Below are 27,765 nucleotides of genomic sequence, written 5' to 3' on the forward strand. Positions count from 1 at the left end.
GGGAGACATAGAACTTTCCCCTGGGGTGGTTGTTTGACCCTCGGTGAGTAGGTGTATATGATAAGGAATATACCTGACTAGGTAACTGGTTCTAGGTGGTGGGTGGAATTCAGATCTAGGAAGACCTCTTAGTTGCCCCATGTGATGGACAAAATGATTTGAATGGTTTGTATAACATAGGCAGATGGACTTCTCTGGGTCTCCCAATAGTGAAGACCTGTTTATTCTTATATTGTATGTTCCATGGTGCACATCAAATTCCAATATTTGAGGCCAGGTCTAATGCCGCAGGTCTCACACCTTATGTCACTTAACCCATGGAGCCCCTTCAAACTGGTAAAGTGATCTCAAAATGGTGGTTGGTTTCTAGGCACCACATATAATGAAGGTGATCCTAGGTATGAAGGTGTGGTTAGTGTCCACCATGTTCTAATATGTCACTTTAATGCAAGAAACAAGCACCCACTGATATGTTGGGACACTACCGGGGTCACATGTTCTTATGCTACACTGGCACTGATAGGCCTTTTCCCTGGCAGCACTAAATTGACATCTGACCAGGGTGGTATCCCCAGTGAGTTTGTAGGTTCTCCCTGTGTCTACATGGGGCTCCTTCTACACTGCAACAAGATAAAACAATGGTTCTAGATGTTCCAACTCTAGTGTGTGTGTAGTAGGAAGCTTAGATTATACGTTCCACTGGGTCAGAGATTCAGTGTGTGTAACATGTCGGTGCCACGTGACCAATGGATGCCTGAGACCCCCTAAAAAAAGCCACCTCCTAACATGGGTTAACCCTGCTGGTTTCTGGACACCAGGAACATAAAACAACATTTTTGGAGCCTTGACACAACATGTTTTCTTTTTATAAATGTTGAACACAAGGGCAATGCGGTGATTTAATTACAAAAGGGTTAAATGATAAATATCCCAGTATAGTATATATATATATTAAAGGCTCCATAAAAGGCAGAGGTATATATTAAAAGGCGTATGCAGTCATAGATGGACAGGAACAGTACATGTCCCACTGTGGACCATGGAGGAAGATGAAGCCCCCTCCTCCTCCTGGAGATGAAGCCCCTCCTTCATTGTATCCAAGTTCATGGGGTATCCATTGGGGTATCCATGGGGTATCCATTGGCAACATGGCACATTGTCCATCCAACTAAATGCTCCACAGGTCGAGAACCTCCAGGCACGCCCAAGCAGGGGAGACCGTCTACATACCCATCTCCCCAAGCCCAGCACAGCCATCTTGTCTCAGGCGGAAAGCCCATCACAGGTAGGAACTATATTACTCAGGGCTGGTCATCTTTCTTTTGAACATCTCACGGGAAAGAAGGGTAAATGTTGCCCCAGACCTGAGATTCTTTTAATGGTCCTTTCTTGCCTTCTGGCTTTGATATAGGCTCTCCTCTTTTGCCCCTGTTCCCTCGACCGCAGGGTTCCTTGGTTAAAAAGTACAACAAGGCATTGAGAAAGGCATTAGCACTGGCCAGGGGTCTAGTAACCTTATAGCAGACAGCCACCACCCCGAGTGCGCGGCAACCACCCAGGGCAGCTCCTCCTGCCCTTAGGGCCAAAAATATCGTACGGGTTACATGAAAGGGCAAAAAGCAAAGGGCAAAAAGGAGGGTGATTGTGACAATGGTCCGGATTGATTTGCGCCTCTGAGCAACTCCAGGCACAGGTCCAGGCACAACGCCCCCCTTTAATGTCCGGCACAGTGTACGTACCACCCGGGAGTAGCACCAGGCAGTGAGTGAGAATGGCAAGAAGAAGCCAGAAATGTGCAGGAATACCCCATAGGGTACATATTTAGGAAGGTCTTCATCAAGGGCATCATCCCAACATGTTACTCCATCAACTGGACCATCTAGGGGTCCCGTCCGGGCAAAGAACAGAATAGGTGATGTCAAAGCAAATACAAGGGTCCAGACCAGCACACAGGTAGCCCTCACCCATCGTAGGGTCTCTATACGCATCGTGCGCATTGGGTGGCAGATGCCCCGGTAGCGATGGTATGAGATGCAGGTGAGGAAGAATATGCTGCAGTAGAGGTTAAAGTAGAAGAGGAAACGGACTAAGCGACACATGGGGTCCCCAAAGAGCCATCTGTCACGGGAGATGTAGCTAGTGATGAGGAAGGGTAAAGACAGACTGTACATCAGGTCGCTGAGGGCCAGGTTGAACATGTAGACCAGAGATGGGTTCCGTGGGTGGCGTAGGCAACGTGTCAGGACCACGGAGTTGAGGCCCAGGCTCAGCAGAAAGGTGAAGAGGTAGCAGATAGGGAGAAAGATGTGCTTGTAGGACTCGTCCAGTTGGCACGTCGATCCCTGGGAGGATGAAGTGGGGAGGGAAGAGTTAGGGGAAGAGGGTGAGGGAGAGAAGGACATGCTGGATGGGTTAGGGGAGTAGGAGGGTTAGGGGAGTAGGAGGGTTAGGGGAGTAGGAGGGTTAGGGGAGTAGGAGGGTTAGGGGAGTAGAAGGGTTAGGGGAGTAGAAGGGTTAGGGGAGTAGGAGGGTTAGGGGAGTAGGAGGGTTAGGGGAGTAGGAGGGTTAGGGGAGTAGGAGGGTTAGGGGAGTAGAAGGGTTAGGGGAGTAGGAGGGTTAGGGGAGTAGGAGGGTTAGGGGAGTAGGAGGGTTAGGGGAGTAGAAGGGTTAGGGGAGTAAGAGGGTTAGGGGAGTAGGAGGGTTAGGGGAGTAGAAGGGTTAGGGGAGTAGGAGGGTTAGGGGAGTAGGAGGGTTAGGGGAGTAGGAGGGTTAGGGGAGTAGGAGGGTTAGGGGAGTAGAAGGGTTAGGGGAGTAGAAGGGTTAGGGGAGTAGAAGGGTTAGGGAGGTTTAAGCATCACAGGGGCACCTGAGGAGAAAACATATATGTCACATTCAGACAGGTTTAGCCAACAATTGAACCTAATAAGGCCAAATACTAATAGCACCAAATGAGAGACCCCTCGTGCCCCCCCCCCCCCCGGAGGTGTAAGCAGACATTTTCTTAATGAGCCCCTCAGTCTCAGCTCTTACATACAGTGTACTGACCTTCAGTGGGACCCCATTGGATCTCTATACACCTGTGCCCTTTAACTATTGCCCCTTTCTTTAATGCCCCAGTACCTGGACCAGCTCCCCATCCCCCCCTCCGACACTGGCATGCAGCAATGCCCCCTTGGGTATAACAGCCCCCCTTTAACTGACTGCAAAACTCCATCTCTCCATCTTGTTATGTGGCAGCTGTGCACTATATGTAGGTTACTCTACTTACAGTGGGTACTAGGTAACTATTTACATTAGAATGTACTGGTAGGGTTGTCAGATAGATAGATAGATAGATAGATAGATAGATAGATAGATAGATAGATAGATAGATAGATGATAGATAGATTGATAGATTACATTCATAGATAGATATAAAGGTATATTAGATAATTTAGATGCATTAGATAAATAGACAGCTTCATAGGTAGCTAGATAAACAGACAGACAGACAATAGATAGATAAATAGATAGATAAATGAGCAGATTAGATTAATAGATAAAGATATATTAGATAATCAGATGGATTAGATAAACAGATATAGAAAGCTTCAAAGACATAGAAAAATAATAGATGATAGATAGAAAGATAAATAGACAGTTGAAATCTCTATCTAGTAAAGATATAGAGACAGAGATAGATATAAAAGCTAGACAGATTAGATTCATAGATATAAAGATATACAGTATACTATAAATTAGATATGTTAGATAGACAGGCCAATAGATTCATAAATAGATATAAAGATAAATTAGATGAATAAATAGATTGACACATAGATAGATAGATAGATAGATGATAGATAGATAGATGATAGATAGATAGATAGATAGATGATAGATTGATAGATAGATAGATAGATAGATAGATAGATAGATAGATAGAAAGATTGATTGGTGATAGATAGATTGATTTATGATAGATAGATAGATAGATAGATAGATAGATGATAGATAAATGATAGATAGATAGATGATAGATAGACAGATAGGGTATAATAGAGGGGGGTATATAAGAAATCACATGGTTCCTAGGACACGCCCCCAGCCCTGTGGAATAAACAGATATTTGTCTCATGCTGCGGAACATTTCTCTGGCTGCTCCTGAGTCAGCGTTTCCAGTTCATTAATTTCCCTTACTGAGTAACATGGCTGACCCCTGTCCCCCCCGCGCTTACTCCCTGCATTCTGCCAGCTGTCAGGAACCTGTCTCTCCCCTGGCACAGCCTGCCCCCTGCTCTGCCCCCTGCTATACCCCCTCTGTTACTGCTCTGTGCCACTCTGTATGGGCTTCTGTCCCTCAGGCAAACTACACTTCCCAGCATTCCCTGCTGGGTATCTCATGGGGGGGGCTGTAGTTGTGATTTACCCACAGTGGCTAAAGGTTAACCGCCCCTCATGTATTGTATAACATGCCCGTGCCTTTGTGTAACCCCTACACACGTGTGGCCCCATACCCGCCCCTGCCCAAAATCTGCCATTATGTGTGGCCCCATACCCGCCCCTGCCCAAAATCTGCCATTATGTGTGGCCCCATACACGCCCCTGCCCAAAATCTGCCATTATGTGTGGCCCCATACCCGCCCCTGCCCAAAATCTGCCATTATGTGTGGCCCCATACCCGCCCCTGCCCAAAATCTGCCATTATGTGTGGCCCCATACCCGCCCCTGCCCAAAATCTGCCATTATGTGTGGCCCCATAACTGCCCCTGCCCAAAATCTGCCATTATGTGTGGCCCCATACCCGCCCCTGCCCAAAATCTGCCATTATGTGTGGCCCCATAACTGCCCCTGCCCAAAATCTGCCATTATGTGTGGCCCCATAACTGCCCCTGCCCAAAATCTGCCATTATGTGTGGCCCCATACCATAGGAGTATATACAGGTATATAGGATATTAGCGGCTATGGGAGTATATACAGGTATATAGGATATTAGGGGCTATGGGAGTATATACAGGTATATAGGATATTAGGGGCTATGGGAGTATATACAGGTATATAGGATATTAGCGGCTATGGGAGTATATACAGGTATATAGGATATTAGGGGCTATGGGAGTATATACAGGTATATAGGATATTAGGGGCTATGGGAGTATATACAGGTATATAGGATATTAGCGGCTATGGGAGTATATACAGGTATATAGGATATTAGGGGCTATGGGAGTATATACAGGTATATAGGATATTAGGGGCTATGGGAGTATATACAGGTATATAGGATATTAGGGGTATAGGAGTATATACAGGTATATAGGATATTAGGGGTATAGGAGTATATACAGGTATATAGGATATTAGGGGCTATGGGAGTATATACAGGTATATAGGATATTAGGGGTATAGGAGTATATACAGGTATATAGGATATTAGGGGTATAGGAATATATACAGGTATATAGGATATTAGGGGCTATGGGAGTATATACAGGTATATAGGATATTAGGGGTATAGGAGTATATACAGGTATATAGGATATTAGGGGTATAGGAATATATACAGGTATATAGGATATTAGGGGTATAGGAATATATACAGGTATATAGGATATTAGGGGCTATGGGAGTATATACAGGTATATAGGATATTAGGGGCTATAGGAGTATATACAGGTATATAGGATATTAGGGGCTATGGGAGTATATACAGGTATATAGGATATTAGGGGTATAGGAGTATATACAGGTATATAGGATATTAGGGGTATAGGAGTATATACAGGTATATAGGATATTAGGGGCTATGGGAGTATATACAGGTATATAGGATATTAGGGGCTATAGGAGTATATACAGGTATATAGGATATTAGGGGTATAGGAGTATATACAGGTATATAGGATATTAGGGGTATAGGAATATATACAGGTATATAGGATATTAGGGGCTATGGGAGTATATACAGGTATATAGGATATTAGCGGCTATGGGAGTATATACAGGTTTATAGGATATTAGGGGCTATAGGAGTATATACAGGTATATAGGATATTAGGGGCTATAGGAGTATATACAGGTATATAGGATATTAGGGGCTATAGGAATATATACAGGTATATAGGATATTAGGGGCTATGGGAGTATATACAGGTATATAGGATATTAGGGGTATAGGAATATATACAGGTATATAGGATATTAGGGGCTATGGGAGTATATACAGGTATATAGGATATTAGGGGCTATGGGAGTATATACAGGTATATAGGATATTAGGGGCTATGGGAGTATATACAGGTATATAGGATATTAGGGGCTATGGGAGTATATACAGGTATATAGGATATTAGGGGTATAGGAATATATACAGGTATATAGGATATTAGGGGCTATGGGAGTATATACAGGTATATAGGATATTAGGGGTATAGGAATATATACAGGTATATAGGATATTAGGGGCTATGGGAGTATATACAGGTATATAGGATATTAGGGGCTATGGGAGTATATACAGGTATATAGGATATTAGGGGCTATGGGAGTATATACAGGTATATAGGATATTAGGGGCTATAGGAGGATATACAGGTATATAGGATATTAGGGGCTATGGGAGTATATACAGGTATATAGGATATTAGGGGCTATGGGAGTATATACAGGTATATAGGATATTAGGGGCTATAGGAGGATATACAGGTATATAGGATATTAGGGGCTATAGGAGGATATACAGGTATATAGGATATTAGGGGCTATGGGAGTATATACAGGTATATAGGATATTACTATGCCCCAGACACTCACCTGTTGGATGTGAATTGGTCCCAGTGAGTGCTCGGCCCCCCCACCGTCCCCCCTGCTGCCCGTTATCTCTCTGCCGGTCCCGTTATCTCTCTGCCGGTCCCGTTATCTCTCTGCCGGTCCCGTTATCTCTCTGCCAGTCCCGTTATCTCTCTGGCTGCTCCTGCTGTTCCGCTCCTCTCTTCCTCTTTATTCATTTACCACTTTCCTTCTCCCTCCGTCTCTTCCTTTTCTTCATCCTTTTCGTACTTCGCACTTTAGGGATCACTGCCCGTCACTGCTTCTCATTCCCAGGCTGCATTCCTATTGGCTCCTGTGCCTCCCCCCCTCCCTGCCAGGTAAACTCTCTGCTCCTCGGCGACCCCATTCCCTCGCTCTGAACCCGTTCACATCTCAGGGACTCCTCACCCCCCTGCCAATATGTCACACTGCAACATTTTATCCAAGAAGCTCTTCTATTTGGAATTTTATCTGGTTGCTAAGGTCTTGTTTACCTTAGCAACCAGGCAGTGGTTTAAATGAGAGACTGAAATATGAATAGAAAGATTAAAAACAAAGAGTAACAATAACAAAGAGTTCACAGAGCAATAGATTTTTGGCTGCCGGGTCAGTGACCCCCCCCCCCCAATATGGAAGCTGGAAAGATGTAGAATAGAAAGGCAAATAGTTAATGAAGACCAAGTGCAAAGTTGGCAGGAATAGGATATTAACGTAAGGGGAACTCTAGCTAAATACTCTTTCCTGCAAAATGAAAGAATATATCATCCTGCTTCCCAATATACATATATTCTCACTGTCAGCTCACATGCACTCTCACTCACATGCACTCTCATGTGCACTCTCACCCTCACATTTGCACTTTCAGTCACTCATGTGCACTCTCACTCACTCATGTGCACTCTCACTCACTCATGTGCACTCTCACTCACTCACACATGCACTCTCACTCACTCATGTGCACTCTCACTCACTCATGTGCACTCTCACTCACTCATGTGCACTCTCACTCACTCACACATGCACTCTCACTCACTCACATGCACTTTCAGTCAATCACGTGCACTTTCAGATACTCATTTTCACTCTCACTCACATGCACTCTTACTCACTCACGTGCACTTTCAGTCACTCGTTTGCACTCTCACCAACTCACGTGCACTTTCAGTCACTCATGTGCACTCTCACTCACTCACACATGCACTCTCACTCACTCACATGCACTTTCAGTCAATCACGTGCACTTTCAGATACTCATTTTCACTCTCACTCACTCACAGGCACTCTTACTCACTCACGTGCACTTTCAGTCACTCGTTTGCACTCTCACCAACTCACGTGCACTTTCAGTCACTCATTTGCACTCTAACTCACGTACACTCTCACTCACTTGCACTGTCACTCGCATGCAATCTCACATACTCATATGCACTCTCACTCACTCACTTGCACTCGCACATACTCACATGTACTCTCACTCACTCACTTGCACTCTCACATACTCACATGTACTCTCACTCACATGTACTCTCACTCACTCACTTGCACTCTCACATACTCACATGCACTCTCACATACTCACATGCACTCTCACTCACTCACACTCTCACATACTCACATGCACTCTCACTCATGTGCACTTTCAGCCACTCATTTGCACTCTCACTCGCATGCACTCTCACATACTCACATGCACTCACACTCACTCACATGCACTCTCACTCACATGCACTCACACACTCACATGCGCTCTCACTCATTCACATGCACTCTCACTCACTCACATGCACTTTCACTCACATGCACTCACATGCGCTCTCACTCACTCACATGCGCTCTCACTCACTCACATGCACTCTCACTCACTCACATGCGCTCTCACTCACTCACATGCACTCTCACTCACTCACTTGCACTCTCACATACTCACATGCACTCTCACTCATGTGCACTTTCAGCCACTCATTTGCACTCTCACTCACATGCACTCTCACATACTCACATGCACTCACACTCACTCACATGCACTCACACACTCTCATGCGCTCTCACTCACTCACATGCACTCTCACTCACTCACATGCACTCTCACTCACTCACATGCACTCTCACTCTCCCGCCTCTCACAGTTCCCCAGTTACCGGGGATATTGCACGTATTGGCAGTGATTATACAGGAAAGAGCTTTCAGTCCATGTGGTGATTGATCATTTCTCCCTGCGCTCAGCAAACGTGGGGCTCAAACACCCGACAGATGGCGGAACTGCCCCTATAGCAGCTAATGGCCTGTAACGGCCGGGTATTGCCCAATGGCCCATACATCAGTGTTTTTCTATCTCTGTAACCTAATGAACTCGAGGGGGGGGGGGCCCTGACCAACCGCTGGACAGAATGGCTCCCCATGGGTTGTACTGGGGGGTTTCTTACATCGGGTTTAAGTGTAGGAATTGTGGGTTAGTGGGTTAAAGTGGGTACTAGAAGTACCCAGACAGGGAATGTCCTACTGGGCCTGGGGTAACCAACAGCCCCTTCTTGTTTCATCTGTATTGGGCAATTTAACTGCCCCTAAACCTGTGGCCAATCAGAGCATCTTCAGACATTCCCAGAGCAAGATCACAAAGGTATCCAATCAGAGAGCTACAGGGCAAGATAAACCCATAGCCAATCAAAACATAAATGACCTTCTCAGGTGTAGCCATTTTGAGCACATTGGACCATGCTGTACCCAATCAGAGCATAGAAACCTCTGCAGGGCAAAGAGTAGCCAATTGGAGTGACAGAAGATGGACATGTGATCTCACTCAAAATGGCCGTACATTGAGTTCTATAACACAACTACCAGACACAGTGGGGTTTACTCTCATTTATTGATTGTTGCGGATACAACTTTATTCTTCATTCTCACACATGCAATACAGCACCCTAGTGTCTGGTCCCACGGGCCCAGGACCGGAGGCGGAGCTTGAACCCCAGCACGGCCTATGGTAGATTTAGGGTGAGCCCTTTCTATGGAATCCTCACCGCCGCCAACAAGAGCTCTCAGAAAGGAAGAAAATCTCAGTTTCGGTTGCTGGTTCCCCCCCCCCCATCGAAATGAGTAACAGCATTTAGTACGTAGAATATATATATATATATATCATACTGGGTAACAATACACATAGAACACAGTGTATATCTCTTATGGACTTTGTACAGACCACACTTTGTACATATAATGGGTTATTGGGCCACAGCCACCATCCTCATATACAGCCACGGAAATTGGTGGCATTGATATTAAAACCAAAAGATCCGGGCTGTTAGGAGAGACGGCCACTCTGCTTCTGTCGTTATAGTTCTGCTACATCTCCCAGCATCCCCGGAAAATCAGCTGCCTCGCTGGGAGGTGTAGGGCGCAAATAGCTGCAGGGTCACAGCTTAGCTTTGACTTTATGGGTCTTTGTTTCCTATAGCGAGCATAGAAACACCTATATACATCATCTGGGGAGAAACCAATACAGTGCTGTGTATTAAAGGGTAGGTGTAACATACTCACATGGTAGAACAGTATATTAAAGGGTAGGTGTAACATACTCACATGGTAGAACAGTATATTAAAGGGTAGGTGTAACATACTCACATGGTAGAACAGTATATTAAAGGGTAGGTGTAACATATTCAGATGGTAGAACAGTATATTAAAGGGTAGGTATAACATACTCACATGGTAGAACAGTATATTAAAGGGTAGGTGTAACATACTCACATGGTAGAACAGTATATTAAAGGGTAGGTGTAACATATTCAGATGGTAGAACAGTATATTAAAGGGTAGGTATAACATACTCAGATGGTAGAACAGTATATTAAAGGGTAGGTATAACATACTCAGATAGTAGAACAGTATATTAAAGGGTTGGTATAACATACTCAGTATATTAAAGGGTAGGTATAACATACTCAGATGGTAGAACAGTATATTAAAGGGTAGGTGTAACATATTCAGATGGTAGAACAGTATATTAAAGGGTAGGTATAACATATTCAGTTGGCAGAACAGTATATTAAAGGGTAGGTGTGACATATTCAGATGTAGAACAGTATATTAAAGGGTAGGTGTAACATACTCAGATGGTGGAACAGACTCAGATGGTGGAACAGTATATTAAAGGGTAGGTATAACATACTCAGTATATTAAAGGGTAGGTGTAACATACTCAGTTGGTAGAACAGTATATTAAAGGGTAGGTATAACATACTCAGTTGGTGGAACAGTATATTAAAGGGTAGGTGTAACATACTCAGATGGTGGAACAGTATATTAAAGGGTAGGTTTAACATACTCAGTTGGTAGAACAGTATATTAAAGGGTAGGTATAACATACTCAGATGGTGGAACAGTATATTAAAGGGTAGGTTTAACATACTCAGTTGGTAGAACAGTATATTAAAGGGTAGGTTTAACATACTCAGATGGTGGAACAGTATATTAAAGGGTCGGTATAACATACTCAGATGGTGGAACAGTATATTAAAGGGTAGGTATAACATACTCAGATGGTGGAACAGTATATTAAAGGGTAGGTATAACATACTCAGTTGGTAGAACAGTATATTAAAGGGTAGGTTTAACATACTCAGTTGGTAGAACAGTATATTAAAGGGTAGGTTTAACATACTCAGATGGTGGAACAGTATATTAAAGGGTCGGTATAACATACTCAGATGGTGGAACAGTATATTAAAGGGTAGGTATAACATACTCAGATGGTGGAACAGTATATTAAAGGGTAGGTATAACATACTCAGATGGTGGAACAGTATATTAAAGGGTAGGTATAACACACTCTGTGTAACATACTCAGCTGACAGTGCAGTATATTAAAGGGTCGGTATAACATAGTTGATGAACAGTATATTAAAGGGTAGGCATGACCTATTTCATTGCTGGAGCAATATATTAGAAGGGTAGGTATCATTTAGTCTGTTACTGGATTAAAATAACAAAGGGTAGTTAACATTCTCAGTTAATGGCTCGTTATATTGAATGGAAAGGTTAGAGCAGTACAGTAAATGGTAATTATCACATACTTTGTTACTGGATTAGTATAGGCATAAAATACTAGCTAGCGTGCCAGATCAGTATAGTAAAAGTTAGGCATAACATACTAAATTACTACGTTAGCAGCTACCGGACCAGTATATAATGGGTAACCCTAAAGTTCTAATGCTAAGGAGAATTTAGTGTTTTGAATGTAACATAATCATAATATAATACATTTCCCAGTATCCCTGGAAGCTTTGGTGGAGAATGCAGGCATTAACCCTGGCAATTTAGTGGCAGTTTTGGTGGAGGATGCGGGTTGTCTCATGGACTGCACACTGCACTTTTGGCCTGAAGCAAATGGACAATATTTATACATATGGTGCTATGCTGAACCTCAGCAACTATGGAACTATATAACGGGTTCGGATTTTAAGTGTAATTAAGTATTTACTCACTCAACAGCTTTGCTTAATCTGGAGAATGCTGGGAGATGCATTGTGGCCGAGCTACACATGGACATAGACTATTGTAAACTTTGGCAATTATGTAGCTATATATAAAAGTTAGGATTTTAAGTAAAATAGAGTATTAACTCATGGCTTGAATGGAGGTGAACAGTCTTAGCTAATATTATTAACTCTATAAGGGCAGGCTACATAGGAACATTCTATACGAATAGTGGATTTTATATGGGTTGGCTACAAAGGATTGTTCCAAGCAAGCAGTGGATTCTACATGGGTTGGCTACATAGGGTTGTTCCATGCGACTAGTAGAGTCACCTTCAGTGGCTACATAAGGTCAATCCAACCAAATAGTAGATTCTACATGGGTTGGCTACATAGGATTGCCCCAATCCAGCAGTAGATTCTACATGGGTTGGCTACATAGGATTGCCCCAATCCAGCAGTAGATTCTACATGGGTTGGCTACATAGGATTGCCCCAATCCAGCAGTAGATTCTACATGGGTTGGCTACATAAGCTTGTTCCAATCAAGAAGTACATTCTACATGGGTTGGCTACATAGGGTTGCTCCGATCAAGCAGGAGATTTTACATGGATTGTTCCAATCAAGAAGAAGGTTCGACATGGGTTGGCTACATAAGCTTGTTCCAATCAAGAAGTACATTCTCCATGGATTGGCTACATAGGGTTGCTCCAACCAACAGATGATTCTACATGGATTGGCTACATAGGGTTGCTCCGACCAACAGATGATTCTACATGGATTGGCTACATAGGGTTGCTCCAACCAACAGTAGATTCTACATGGGTTGGCTACATAAGCTTGTTCCAATCAAGAAGTAGAAGCTACATGGGTTGGTTACATAGGGTTGTTCCCATCAAGAAGTAGACTCTACATCGGTTGGCTACATAGGGTTGTTCCAATCAAGCAGTAGACTCTACATGGGTTGGCTACATAGGGTTGTTCCAATCAAGCAGTAGACTCTACATGGGTTGGCTACATAGGGTTGTTCCAATCAAGCAGTAGACTCTACATCGGTTGGCTACATAAGCTTGTTCCAATCAAGCAGTAGACTCTACATGGGTTGGCTACATAGGGTTGTTCCAATCAAGCAGTAGACTCTACATGGGTTGGCTACATAGGGTTGCTCCAACCAACAATAGATTCTACATGGGTTGGCTACATAAGCTTGTTCCAATCAAAAAGTAGAAGCTACATGGTTTGGCTACATAGGGTTGTTCCAATCGAGAAGTAGACTCTACATGGGTTGGCTACATAGGGTTTCTCCAACCAACAGTAGATTCTACATGGGTTGGCTACATAAGTTTGTTCCAATCAAGAAGTAGAAGCTACATGGGTTGGCTACATAGGGTTGTTCCAATCGAGAAGTAGACTCTACATGGGGACAAGCGGTGGAGTCAACCTATGTGGCCCCATAGGACTGTTCCAAGCAATGAGTGACGTCACCATGGGGCTGTTTCACGCTATGGGATTGTCTCTGGGGGGCAGTGCACTCTCTATGGCCGAGCTACATAGGTTTGTTGAGTGCATTGAGTGGTTATACAGATTCGTACACAGCATATACACAATATAGGAGTTGTCTAGACGTGTAAGCGCAACTCACAACATCATGGGGCGGATTAAAGCTCTCTAAATCATACACAGTACAATAGGGTGACTATAAAACTCATATTGCACATCGAGGGTATATTTGGCATCTAGTGACACGTTTCCTTTGAGGTCAGACATTGATGGCATCACAGATAAATAAAATACGTGTAGGTTTCCCTCTATAGATTATAAATACGCATATATATATATATTTATAGCTTCTCATCAAACACTATATACAAATGGACATGCGAGGGACAACAGCGAATGACAAGAAATACCCCTGGCGGAGGACACAGCACAGGGCATTAGCGTAAGTCACATGATGGCGGCACTGCTGAAATATAATCTCCGCTTTTGACATCACCGCAGTGTCATCATGATGTCACAAGGTGGTAGAGCCGCTCTTGCTTTTCCTGAAACGTTGCTCAGTTGAAGACGTCAACGTTGTCACTGCGCGTCTCGCTACAGTTCCGTGGCTTCTAATGGCGGGGTGATGTCACAGTGATGTCACAGTGAGGTCACAGCTCGCTGCAGCGCTCCTGCTTGCTGTAATGGTCGAACTGGTTTTTCCACCGCATCATGTAGGTGCTCCAGCGATGGAACTCCACCTTCCACTGCCGCTCGGCCTCATCTATATTGTCTGGGAGAGGAGAGAGCAAAAAGAAACAGTCAAAAGAGACATAAAGTGAAAGAGAACGAGAGGGTTTGTGGGAGCAGAGAGAGAACGAGCAGAAAAAAGGAAAAGAATAAGTCATGTGACTTATGGAGACACATGCCTAAATGATCCAGTAAGAAACAAAGAGCTGGTGTTGGCAGGGGGAGTGGCTTAGAAAGGTGGAGTCTGGCATATCAATGTGGTTTAATGCACAACAAAGATATTATTTAGAAGAAGAAGAAGAAGGAAGAGATTGTAGGAGGCACCGGGTTAGGGGAAGGTACATACAGGTAATTCAGTTTATTGCCCAGTAAAGTACCATTACCCTCATAAATGGGCTGAGCTAAATTAGCTGTGAGCTAATTAATTGGAGTGGTAACCGATACATCAATATTTGGAGATCATTTCCCAACAGAAGAGAAACCCTATAGAAGGTGTGAAATATTAATGTCACCAACGAGAGCCATCAGTGTGGAAAGGAAGAGAAGAAAGTACGTGAGAGAGCGGGGGGCGTACCTGCCATCATTCCCAATGGAACATTCCAAGGAAAAATCCAGCGCCAATCTGTCCTAACTCCACCCACGTGCTCCCTAACCCCGCCCAGTTCCCAGAGAGGAGGTGGGACATCATTGACTCCTCCCAAATTTGCGCCAATCCCACCCACTTTCCAATAAATCCAGCCCCAGTGGTGACAGAACAGATGGCAGGTAGGCTAAAGAATAATAACTGGAAATGATGGAGAATGGAGATGAATAACACCAGGAAATAAACCAAAGGGTTAGATGAAAACACAAATGTTTATTGGTGAGAATGAATGGTAGGTCATGTGATAACAGAACATGCAGAATGATTGGAGAGAGTAGCAAATCAGGAGAGAGTGATTCATGGGTAACATTCAGAATAGTAACATGGTGGGAGGAACATCGGGTTCAGTTAGTGGAACTGCTGAAGGCACAGCCATCATGGCCAACACCATCGAGAATCCGGACAATTCCATAATTCCGACTTTGTGGAACATTTTGAGGAAGGTCTGAGCACAATAAGGCCCCGGGAGCAATGCCAGGTCTGTACATAATGGGTTTGTATAGATGGGAGAGGAAGAACCTGAACGTTGCTCTGATCTCCACCCAACTGAACCCCCATGGGATGAACCTTGGCTGAGAGTCAGGCCAGAACCCCAACATCTCACCTATTTATGGAAGCAAATCCAACCAGAAATGTGGGAACCTTCCCAGAAAGAGAAACCAGTTTATTATTAATCCCCTTGGTTTTGGAATGGGACGTTGGACTGGTAGGTGCCTACATTTGGCCACCTAGTCTACCTTCGGGATTGCTTAGTAGCCTAATCGTATGGGAGGGAATCCCTTGGCTTGAGAAGTCCGCACATAATGGAAGCTTGATCCATTATCTGGAAACCATTTATCCAGGAAGGCCATCTCTCACAGACTCCACTGTACCCCCTACTGTAAATGATAAGGATATTAGCAGCCACTGAGGGGTTCTGTGACCATGAAACAGTGCCCCATGTGCTGAAATGATATACAAATGGGTGCAACTCCTGCTTATGACTTATGAGCCTTATGACTCTTACATGAAGAAAAGTCTATGTAACATAAACAGTTTGGATTAGCCCACTAGGAACCTCCCCAGGGGTGAGCGAATCCGGTCTCCCCCCAGTACTTACCCAGGTACAGAGCTCTGATTCTCTCTACTTCCTGCTCCTACGCGGTTAATTTTCAATGGCCGCAATGCTTTACACTGTCTGTGGGGGTCAATGCAAAAGGCTAGCCCTCTGCGTGACCATTGGTTGGGCACAAGCCCCGCCCCACCGGCCCACGCGAGGAGCAGGAAGGACGCAGAGCTCTGTATACTGAATATACACCCAGGTGTTTTTGTTTGGTGATGTTCCTTTATGGCAGTTAAAGAAGCTGCTTTGCGGTAATCCAGACAAGATGGCAGTGTTACATTTTGTACTGGGCTAATAACACCCCCAGTAGGGGCAAAGCCAGGAGGGGGCTGATTCGGGAGCAATTCGAGCAGGGCCCTCTGGTCACTACAAGGGAGAAAGTCACATGTCAGAGAAGGGCAGAAATTAAACCATTACTTCTAACGAGGGTTATAGCAACCCCCCCCCCCCGAAAGGGAGTTATGTAGCAACAGTGGCAGAGCTGTGAGTGATGAAAGCCAAGGCAACAGGCAGGGGCTTGTACTTACTAACCCGGGGCAGTTAGCGTAAGTAAATGAATAAACCAAACAAGGACATTTGTACGAGCCGAGGGCAGTCAGAATAACCGCAGTACGGGCTTTGGTACTTGCCGGGCACGGATTGGCACCACATTTCCATATTTCACCATTGTTTTGCAAAACTTTAGCGAAAATTCACAAAAAAAAGTCAAATTCGCCGCATTTCGCTTCACAGAAAAACGTGCAAAACTACAGGAAAATTCATGAAAAATGCAAAACGCGTTTGTTGTAAGACTTTTTTGTTGCACACATATTTTATATGTCGTGACTGCACCGCAATCGCAACAAAAAAAAAGACACGTGTGACAAAAAAGTCACACGACCAACGCGTTTCGCAGATTCGTGAATTTTATTGTTGTTTTGCTCATTTTTCTGTGAGGTGAAAGGGGACAGATAAAAAAATTCAAAAGCCCCATGGGCCCTGCAGGTGACCCCGCCCAGCCGCGTCCCCCGCACCCCCTAACTTCCCGCTGAGCCTCCCTAACCCCCCCACAGGGTCCCCCGCCCAATATCCTCCCCTGAGTTTGCATAAGTTTAACGCGTCAAGGGAGGAACACCGTCAGCGCGGGGATCGCTGGCAAGGGTCGGGTCTGGAAAATTTATGAAAAATGCGAAACGCGTTTGTTGCATGATTTTTTTGTCGCACACATCTTTTTTGTTGTGAGTGCGCCTTTTTTCGCCGCAATCGCAACAAAAAAAAAGACAGGTGCTACAAAAAAGTCACACGACCAACGCGTTTTGCAGATTTTTCGCCGTTTTGTGAATTTTCTTGTTGTTTCGTTTGTTTTTTCTTCCGTCCGGCCACGTCCCCACACCCCCTAATCCCCTGCTGAGCCTCCCTTACCCCCCCCTTAACCTCCCTAACCCACCACAGGGTCCCCTGGCCAATATCCTCCCCTGAGTGCACATAAGTTTAACACGTCAAGGGAGGAACACCATCAGCCGGGGGGCCGCCAGGGCCCACCCGTTTTTTCCCTGTTTCCAGTCCGACCCCGGATACAAAAAAAATTGATTATACTTATTATATAATTTTTTTTTATAATGTTTTTTTTTATCTTTTTTTTATCATGTTTTTAATCATGTTAATTATACAATATATATTTATTTCATTATATTATATATTATATATAACCCAGTGCAGTTATCGCTTACAGGTCCTGGATCCAAATATTGCCCATGTTATATAATGTCATAAAATACTCAGAAAAGTGTCATATTTATTTAGTAGTTATTATTTTTGTAGGTATCAATATTTGATATATATTTTTAATGACTATTATTTATCTGTATTTATAGAGTCAGGGCCCATGATACCCCAGGGGCCCCAACACCCCCTTAGCAGCGCAGAGATTGGGTCTGGGCTGGCCAACCCACGAGGGCCAGGGACCAACAGGTGTCCCACCGGCCCAGTCCGATCCTGCGAGGGGGCGGAGCAACTGTTTACCAAAATATAAGGAAGGACAGGATAGGGCACAGATATTGCTCAGTAAGGTGAAAGGCAGAGAAAAAGGTGGAAGAGGTAAGAATATATAGTAAGTAAAGTTAATATCATATTAATAGATTTAATCACACGTTGGGATCCTGTCCTACTGAAGTTGAGAGGTGAGGTTAAGCGTTAGGTTTTTAGGGGTTAAGTTGGATATCCATGGTGATTAGTTATCAAGCTATAGAAACAGATACAAACCAACAATAGAGCACAAAGGCTTAGGATGAAGACACACGGAGCGACTAGTAGCAGCTACTTGTGATGGCTACAGAAACAGACAATGCTGATCATTTGTCTCTATGTGTGTTTAGCAGAGGCAATTCTCAGTATTGTCTATGGCAGGGGATTTTCTGGAGTTTAGTAGCCATGACAAGTAGCTGCTACTAGTAGCTCAGGGTCTACACAAGGAGCTGCTAGTAGCAGTTACTTCTTGTGGCTACTAAAACAGACAATGCTGATCATTTACTGATAATTGTCCCTAAGTGAGTTTTAGCAGGGGCAATTCTCAGTATTGTCTATGGCAGGGGATTTTCTGGAGTTTAGTAGCCATGACAAGTAGCTGCTACTAGTAGCTCAGGGTCTACACAAGGAGCTGCTAGTAGCAGTTACTTCTTGTGGCTACTAAAACAGACAATGCTGATCATTTACTGATAATTGTCCCTAAGTGAGTTTTAGCAGGGGCAATTCTCAGTATTGTCTATGGCAGGGGATTTTCTGGAGTTTAGCAGCCATCAAAAAGCTGCTACATGTAGCTCAGGGTCTACACAAGGAGCTACTAGTAGCAGTTACTTGTCGTTGCTACTAAAATAGACAACTCTGATCGTTTACTGATAATTGTCTCTACGTGTGTTTTAGCAGAGGCAATTCTCAGTATTGTCTATGGCAGGGGATTTTCTGGCATTTAGTAGCCGTGACAAGTAGCTGCTACTAGTAGCCCAGGGTCTACACAAGGAGCTACTAGTAGCAGTTACTTCTCTCAGCTACTAAAATAGACAATGTTGCTCATTTACTGATAATTGTCTCTACGTTTGTTTTAGCAGAGGAAATTCCCAGTATTGTCTATGGCAGGGGATTGTCTGGAGTTTAGTAGCCATCAAAAAGTAGCTGCTACTAGTAGCCCAGGGTCTACACAAGGAGCTACTAGTAGCAGTTACTTCTCTCAGCTACTAAAATAGACAATGCTGATCATTTACTGATAATTGTCTCTATGTGTGTTTAGCAGAGGCAATTCTCAGTATTGTCTATGGCAGGGGATTTTATGGCGTTTAGTAGCTGTGACAAGTAGCTGCTACTAAGTGGCTCCATGTGTCTTAGTAACAACCCTTAGTAATGACAAGGTTAGAAACAAAAAATTCTATGGTTACAAGTTCATTAATGCTAAGGGCTTGGGGTTCATGGCTTAGGCATTTTGACCACTGTTGGCCTCTCAGAAACAACCAGGGGCCAAAGTTGCAGCCAATTCCCATTATATGAGATGTGGATCACGGTTGAATGCTGGAGTTGGCATTCTTGACTGGCCTAACCCCACCTACCACTAGCAACTCAAGGAAATTGGAAGTCTACTGGGCAGAACTAGAGCTGAAGACCATGCATAGAGTGGGAGACAAGAATTCGAGGGGCATAATTGAGACAAAACTTTCTGATACCTGTGATGTTGAGCAGTTTAGGCAAGAAGCGGTTCCAGAACATACACGTTTGGACTCGGATGCCCTGCAGCTCCTGGTATGGCTTGTTATTGAGGGCCATATACCTCTGCTCAGAGGCCGTGTACAAGGGCCAGCGCGGTTGGTGGGCGTCGTTGCCCTCGTTTGGGTCACTGAAAGGAAAGAAAAAGCATGAGACCATCCCACCGAGACTTCATCAGGAGAAATTACTATAGGAGCTCGTAAAGATAAATACATTCATATCTAAAGGGCATCGTACGATGTTCTCTTTTGTAGGATGTGGTATTCTGAGATACTTTGCTAATGTAAAGGTGAACTTATCCCCTTATTGGCTGCTAGGGTTGCACTTACCCTTACAAATAGGTAAGTATTATAAAAAACCATCTTTAATGTCTAACTCTCACAGTGCCCAAACAATTTCCAATTTACCTCCAGTGCCTTACCCAGTCCGTGCAAAGTTAGCCCAGTATCTCATCATCCTGCGGCTCAGAGCTTCTTCCTGGGGGGTGTAGTTCAAATTTGCATCCAGGGGAAGGCCGAAGACAAATTCAATTTCGTATCCATGTGGGACCCCCATCCACTGCGGCCAAGCCAGGTTGGACGCCCGGTGGTCAAAGAAATAAGTATACACCCGGTTTCCGGTCTCAGCAACCTTCCCGGCAAAATAAGTGAGGGGGCAAATGACATTATGGTCTCCCACCAGCTGGTCCATGGCCTCTCTGTTCTTGACCCCAGCATGTTCATCTGCCCAGTCTGTGTACTGCATCACTACCGCCTCCAGGGCAATGTCGTTGGCTTGTGGAACACTCATCTTGACCCCACCGAGGAACTCTTCTCGAGTGATGAGGCTCTCGTTGTTCTTGCTAAAGCCAGGGGCCCCATACAACAGAAAGTACGATCCTTCATTCTGGTTGACTCCCATTATCAAGGGGCAAGGCTTAAATCTGCCCATATTCATCAAGATCTCAGGAGGCTCTGGGAAAAAGTCTGCGTCTGGCACCGGTACGAAGGCAAAACGAAAGACACTGGGGGCTGGAAGTACAGAGAATTCATGGTCAATTAATTCCTGCGGTTGCTTGACTCTTAGACAGTTCAGTAACTCTGTATCATTTCCCATTCTGCAATCCAAAAACTTTCCCAGGAGCTCTGTGCGGCGCCTAGCTTCTTGTGGGGTGATTGTAGCCCAGGGCGTGTTGGGTGAGCCACTTTGCAAGGCAGCCTTGGAGAAGAGATGGTGGCTTCCAGGGGAAAGGACGTGCATACCCACGGAGACAGCTCCGGCACTTTCCCCAAAAATTGTGACGGTCCTGGGATCTCCACCAAAGAAGGCGATATTGTCCTGAACCCACTGGAGAGCAAGACGCTGATCAAACAAGCCAACGTTGCCAGGGGCATCTACACTACCCGGTGTCAGGGTCAAAAAACCAAAAGCTCCAACGCGGTAATTCATGGAGACCACAATGACATTCTCAGCATGGCACAGGTAGCGTCCATCATAAACGTCGAGAGAAGAGGACCCACTGTAGAAACCTCCACCATATATCCATACCATAACGGTAGCATTGGAGGGACGTGGGTGGGGGACCCAGATGTTAAGATACAGGCAATCTTCGCTCATTGGCCGGTTGGGATTCCACATTTCCATGCCAGGGAAACCAGGATACAAAGTATCAAAATATTGATAGCAGGCATTAGGGTAGGCCGTCGCGTCCCAAACATCTGTCCATGGTTTCTTGGGCTCCGAACGTCGGAAGCGCATTTTGTCCACCGGTGGTTCGGCAAAGGGAATGCCCAGGAAGGCACTTACATGGGTAGAAAGGACAGGTTGCCTCAGGCCACGCACTTTCCCTGAACGAGTGCTGACCAGGAGACCGCCATCGCTCTGTGTGAGCGCAGGAACCAGGAGGAGCGAGAGTGTGCAGAGGCACAGCTGAGCAATGGGTACAAGTGCCATGGCCGCTCCTCTGTGGGATTACCTAGGGAGGCAGAGAGATATAAGGAATATCATAAGGATTTATCAGGAATATAAATGGTAGAAGAGAAGGCAGATACTCCAAACAAATGGGAACTGACAGGAAGGTGTAACCAGACATATAAAGGAGCAAGGAGAGAGAGAAAAAGAGAGAGAGATGAACATATTTGGACTGAGCGAGAGTGGAAAGAATGTGGCATAAAGACATGGGAACATGGCAGTGACAGGTGTATGACAGAAAGGGAACATGGCCGAGGCACAGAGTGTTTATGTGAAAGCAACGGAGACAGAAGAACCACCAGGGTCCCATAAAGCCGGCAAACAGGTTCAGGTTGCGGCACGGGCTCGCAGGCAGAGAATGTGCAAACCCTACATATCTACAAGAGAACAGACAGACAGACATGTACAGACCTGCAGAAGAGGACCTCTATCTACCAGGACGAGCTAAATGTGATAGCTATGAGTGCTGCCCCACTTTTGTACCCCACCTCAAAGGCATCTACCCCACCCTTTCCTCTTTTAGCCGGTTTCTCCTGCAGAGAGAATTCTCCTTCCCTTTTGGCTTTGCTCCCTATATGTCCCCCAGTAACCAGCAGGGAGATAACAGCTGTGACCTCGCAAGAGAGAGGAGTGTAAAGGGAGGAGGCTGTGAGGGCCTCCCTTATCTTCATTTACAGAACAACTGCAAGCGCGGGGGTTATTTTATCAATGTCCAGCAGATTCCCCACGTGTTGTCAAACCTCCTCAGGTTTATAGTGTATGCAGATTGTGATAACCAGGTCATAAGAATGAAATCGTAACGACTGTTGGTGCTCCATGACTCAATAGACCAGATATCCCTACATATCACACATGGAGGGGGTTTTGATTGCAGGGACTGTATCTCAGGTAGACACAAGGCCAAGAGGACCAGCTTTCTGACCAGAGAATAAAACCATTATCCTTCCCAGCTTGGTGCTCCGCTCCATGCCACATTTGTGATGGGAGAAGAAGACCACATCACCTCAACAAGCTGGGAAATTTAGTATTTAGGACGGAGAAATGATCACAAAGCCCCTCCGCCTAGCTGAGAACAGAAAATGTCTGGCTGGAAGATACTTTTCCATGACCAAAAGTCATGGTCTCCAAAGATCTCCATCAACATCAGTGATGGGTGGCACAAACCCAATGTCAAAGAGGCCAACTCCAGTGCTCCTGATTCTTTCAGGCTGCCCCAAGTTCCACCAGATCTTAAGGTGGCCATATACCTTCAGATCCTCTTGCTTGGCAATGTCGCCAAGTGAGCGGATCTTCTCCCGATATCCCCACCTACGGGAGAATCCAGGCTAATTATAATGACGGGTATAGACAAAGACAGTTCAGGGACTGCATCAACGAGCTGATGTGGTCCCCGATCTGACTAGATTTTTTAACCTGCCCGATCGATATCTGTCCGATTTCAGGCCAGATATTGGTTGGGCAGGCCCCTCGTTTCTGCCCATACACGGGCCGATAGTAGCTGCTGATATGGGCCCCTTGGACCGATTCAGCAGCTTATCGGGCTGTGTAGGGGAAGAAACGAGGGGCCTGCCTGACCGATATCTGGCCTGAAATTGGCCAGATCTCGATCGGGCAGGTTAGAAAATTCAGTTGGATCGGGGACCACATCGGCTCGTTCATGCGGTCCCCGAACCGACTGCCCAATTTATGCCAATATAATTTGTTCGTTTGGCCCCAGGGCCAAACAATCGAATTATTTTTTTTTTCTACCCATTATTATTTTTTTTTCTACCCACCTGTAGGTGGGGATGAAGGTCTGCTCGCTTGGTGATCTCGCCAAGCGAGCGTATCTCAACGTGTATGGCAGCCTTAAGGGACCTATATCGGCAGCTAGAATCGGCCCGTGTATGGGCACCTTTATTCTCCACCAAGGCCCTCTATTTCTATTGCTCCTCTGGTACCGGACATGCTACTACTCTTCATCCACGAGGAACCCATCATCTCAATGTAGAGGAGAAGTCATAAAAATGACTCTCTATCTAGCGTTCTTTCTGATAACCTGGACGTTGGGGGGGTTCACGGGATGAGGTCAGAGCAATCATGGCCGCCCCATGGATATAAAATACAAAATATGTATACGCCTAAAGGATTTTGCCAACTCCTAGCTATTAAACCAAACCAAAACTGAACCCTACAAGTCATGTGACAACCATTTTGTTTTATTTGTCTCAAATAAAACCTAATGTTTTGACCCATGGACCACAGAACTGCACTGAGGAGAGATACGTACGAGCAGCTTGGGGGTCAGACTTCTGGCTTTGCAAATGCTTGTAAATAATGATAAACATGGATCCCTCCGGCTCTGACCTGTAGCTCATCCTCAGATAATCCAGGAATTCTTATTAGTTCCACAACTCATTAGGGCGAGAGAACTAAATCTTCTCATTCTGAACCCAAAGTTTCTATACAAAGATAAATCAAAACACAACCCCAGGGTGCCCTCCTGCCCCAGACCCCCATACTTACACAGAGGGCAGTTGGAAGCCCCCCAGCAGGGTGGAAGTTCTGGCTGTATTTGGGCGCTGCCCAGGTTATTCTGGCTCAGAGTTTTATGCTGACAGTTTGAACCGGGGAGAGGCACGGGGGGGGGGGGGGGGCGGTCTGTGGGGGGAGACACTTCCTGCAGCTGTCTCTCTCTATTTCTGTCAGGCTCACATATAGCATTTCAGCTACAGATTTACACTTACACAGGGATATGTGCCTGACTGGGTACAGACCTGTGAGAGTGGGCATATGTATCTACCTCTACATATCCCTCTACCCATCTCCCATCCATCTACCTCTACATATCCCTCTACCCATCTCCCATCCATCTACCTCTACATATCCCTCTACTCATCTCCCATCTATCTACCTCTACATATCCCTCTACCCATCTCCCATCTATCTACCTCTACATATCCCTCTACCCATCTCCCATCTATCTACCTCTACATATCCCTCTACCCATCTCCCATCCATCTACCTCTACATATCCCTCTACTCATCTCCCATCTATCTACCTCTACATATCCCTCTACCCATCTCCCATCTATCTACCTCTACATATCCCTCTACCCATCTCCCATCTATCTACCTCTACATATCCCTCTACCCATCTCCCATCCATCTACCTCTACATATCCCTCTACTCATCTCCCATCTATCTACCTCTACATATCCCTCTACCCATCTCCCATCTATCTACCTCTACATATCCCTCTACCCATCTCCCATCTATCTCCCTCTACATATCCCTCTACTCATCTCCCATCCATCTACCTCTACATATCCCTCTACCCATCTCCCATCTATCTCCCTCTACATATCCCTCTACTCATCTCCCATCCATCTACCTCTACATATCCCTCTACCCATCTCCCATCTATCTCCCTCTACATATCCCTCTACTCATCTCCCATCCATCTACCTCTACATATCCCTCTACTCATCTCCCATCTATCTCCCTCTACATATCCCTCTACTCATCTCCCTCTACCTCTACATATCCCTTTACTCATCTCCCATCTATCTACCTCTACATATCCCTTTACTCATCTCCCATCTATCTCCCTCTACATATCCCTCTACCCATCTCCCATCTATCTACCTCTACATATCCCTCTACCCATCTCCCATCTATCTCCCTCTACATATCCCTCTACTCATCTCCCATCTATCTACCTCTACATATCCCTTTACTCATCTCCCATCTATCTCCCTCTACATATCCCTCTACCCATCTCCCATCTATCTCCCTCTACATATCCCTCTACTCATCTCCCATCCATCTACCTCTACATATCCCTCTACTCACCTCCCATCTATCTCCCTCTACATATCCCTCTACTCATCTCCCATCTATCTACCTCTACATATCCCTTTACTCATCTCCCATCTATCTCCCTCTACATATCCCTCTACTCATCTCCCATCTATCTCCCTCTACATATCCCTCTACCCATCTCCCATCTATCTACCTCTACATATCCCTCTACTCATCTCCCATCCATCTACCTCTACATATCCCTCTACTCATCTCCCATCTATCTCCCTCTACATATCCCTCTACTCATCTCCCATCTATCTACCTCTACATATCCCTTTACTCATCTCCCATCTATCTCCCTCTACATATCCCTCTACTCATCTCCCATCTATCTCCCTCTACATATCCCTCTACCCATCTCCCATCTATCTACCTCTACATATCCCTCTACTCATCTCCCATCTATCTCCCTCTACATATCCCTCTACTCATCTCCCATCTATCTCCCTCTACATATCCCTCTACTCATCTCCCTCTACCTCTACATATCCCTCTACTCATCTCCCATCTATCTCCCTCTACATATCCCTCTACTCATCTCCCTCTACCTCTACATATCCCTCTACTCATCTCCCATCTATCTCCCTCTACATATCCCTCTACTCATCTCCCATCTATCTACCTCTAAATATCCCTCTACCCATCTCCCATCTATCTCCCTCTACATATCCCTCTACTCATCTCCCATCTATCTCCCTCTACATATCCCTCTACTCATCTCCCATCTATCTACCTCTACATATCCCTCTACTCATCTCCCATCTATCTCCCTCTACATATCCCTCTACTCATCTCCCATCTATCTACCTCTACATATCCCTCTACCCATCTCCCATCTATCTCCCTCTACATATCCCTCTACTCATCTCCCATCTAACTACCTCTACATATCCCTCTACTCATCTCCCATCTATCTACCTCTAAATATCCCTTTACTCATCTCCCATTTATCTACCTCTACATATCCCTCTACCCATCTCCCATCTATCTCCCTCTACATATCCCTCTACCCATCTCCCATCTATCTACCTCTACATATCCCTCTACCCATCTCCCATCTAACTACCTCTACATATCCCTCTACCCATCTCCCATTTATCTACCTCTACATATCCTCTACCCATCTCCCATCTATCTACCTCTACATATCCCTCTACTCATCTCCCATTTATCTACCTCTACATATCCCTCTACCCATCTCCCATTTATCTACCTCTACATATCCCTCTACTCATCTCCCATCTATCTCCCTCTACATATCCCTCTACCCATCTCCCATCTATCTACCTCTACATATCCCTCTACCCATCTCCCATCTATCTACCTCTACATATCCCTCTACCCATCTCCCATTTATCTACCTCTACATATCCCTCTACCCATCTCCCATCTATCTACCTCTACATATCCCTCTACCCATCTCCCATCTATCTACCTCTACATATCCCTCTACCCATCTCCCATCTATCTCCCTCTACATATCCCTCTACCCATCTCCCATCTATCTCCCTCTACATATCCCTCTACCCATCTCCCATCTATCTACCTCTACATATCCCTCTACCCATCTCCCATCTATCTACCTCTACATATCCCTCTACCCATCTCCCATCTATCTACCTCTACATATCCCTCTACCCATCTCCCATCTATCTCCCTCTACATATCCCTCTACTCATCTCCCATCTATCTCCCTCTACATATCCCTCTACCCATCTCCCATCCATCTACCTCTACATATCCCTCTACTCACCTCCCATCCATCTACCTCTACATATTCCTCTACTCATCTCCCATCTATCTCCCTCTACATATCCCTCTACCCATCTCCCATCTATCTCCCTCTACATATCCCTCTACTCATCTCCCATCCATCTACCTCTACATATCCCTCTACTCATCTCCCATCTATCTCCCTCTACATATCCCTCTACTCATCTCCCATCTATCTCCCTCTACATATCCCTCTACCCATCTCCCATCTATCTACCTCTACATATCCCTC

At 45.1% G+C, this 27,765-nt stretch overlaps 2 protein-coding genes across 6 annotated transcripts in view; both read right to left on the minus strand.

Annotated features, from left to right (window-relative positions):
• Window positions 1-583: 583 nt before the first annotated feature.
• LOC100491797 (P2Y purinoceptor 4) lies at window positions 584-2,486 on the minus strand. Its single transcript, XM_004919095.4, has one exon. It carries the CDS (start codon window positions 2,400-2,402, stop codon window positions 1,332-1,334), a length of 1,071 nt encoding a protein of 356 aa, XP_004919152.1. The 5' UTR covers window positions 2,403-2,486; the 3' UTR covers window positions 584-1,331.
• A 7,148-nt stretch (window positions 2,487-9,634) lies between these two features.
• ache (acetylcholinesterase (Cartwright blood group)) overlaps window positions 9,635-27,765 on the minus strand; it is a 39,554-nt gene continuing 21,423 nt past the window's right edge. For 2 of the 5 annotated variants that reach the window (XM_031899493.1, XM_031899492.1), the window contains exons 2-4: window positions 20,385-21,917; window positions 19,924-20,093; window positions 9,635-14,532 (exon numbers count right to left, since the gene is read on the minus strand). In XM_031899493.1, the coding sequence (XP_031755353.1) occupies window positions 14,411-14,532; window positions 19,924-20,093; window positions 20,385-21,895 (1,803 nt within the window). In that variant the 5' untranslated portion in view covers window positions 21,896-21,917 and the 3' untranslated portion in view covers window positions 9,635-14,410. Of the gene's footprint in view, window positions 14,533-15,325; window positions 16,601-19,923; window positions 20,094-20,384; window positions 21,918-22,324; window positions 22,432-24,418; window positions 24,521-27,765 lie in introns of those variants that run through there. The other 3 variants (XM_002940042.4, XM_004919096.4, XM_031899494.1) reach the window with 3 other exon arrangements.

Source organism: Xenopus tropicalis, chromosome 3, assembly GCF_000004195.4.
Source record: "Xenopus tropicalis strain Nigerian chromosome 3, UCB_Xtro_10.0, whole genome shotgun sequence".
NCBI classification, from domain to species: domain Eukaryota; kingdom Metazoa; phylum Chordata; class Amphibia; order Anura; family Pipidae; genus Xenopus; species Xenopus tropicalis.

Excerpts from the sequence above, each read along its gene's own strand:
- LOC100491797 (XM_004919095.4), bottom strand. The coding sequence starts at position 2,402 with ATGTCCTTCTCTCCCTCACCCTCTTCCCCTAACTCTTCCCTCCCCACT.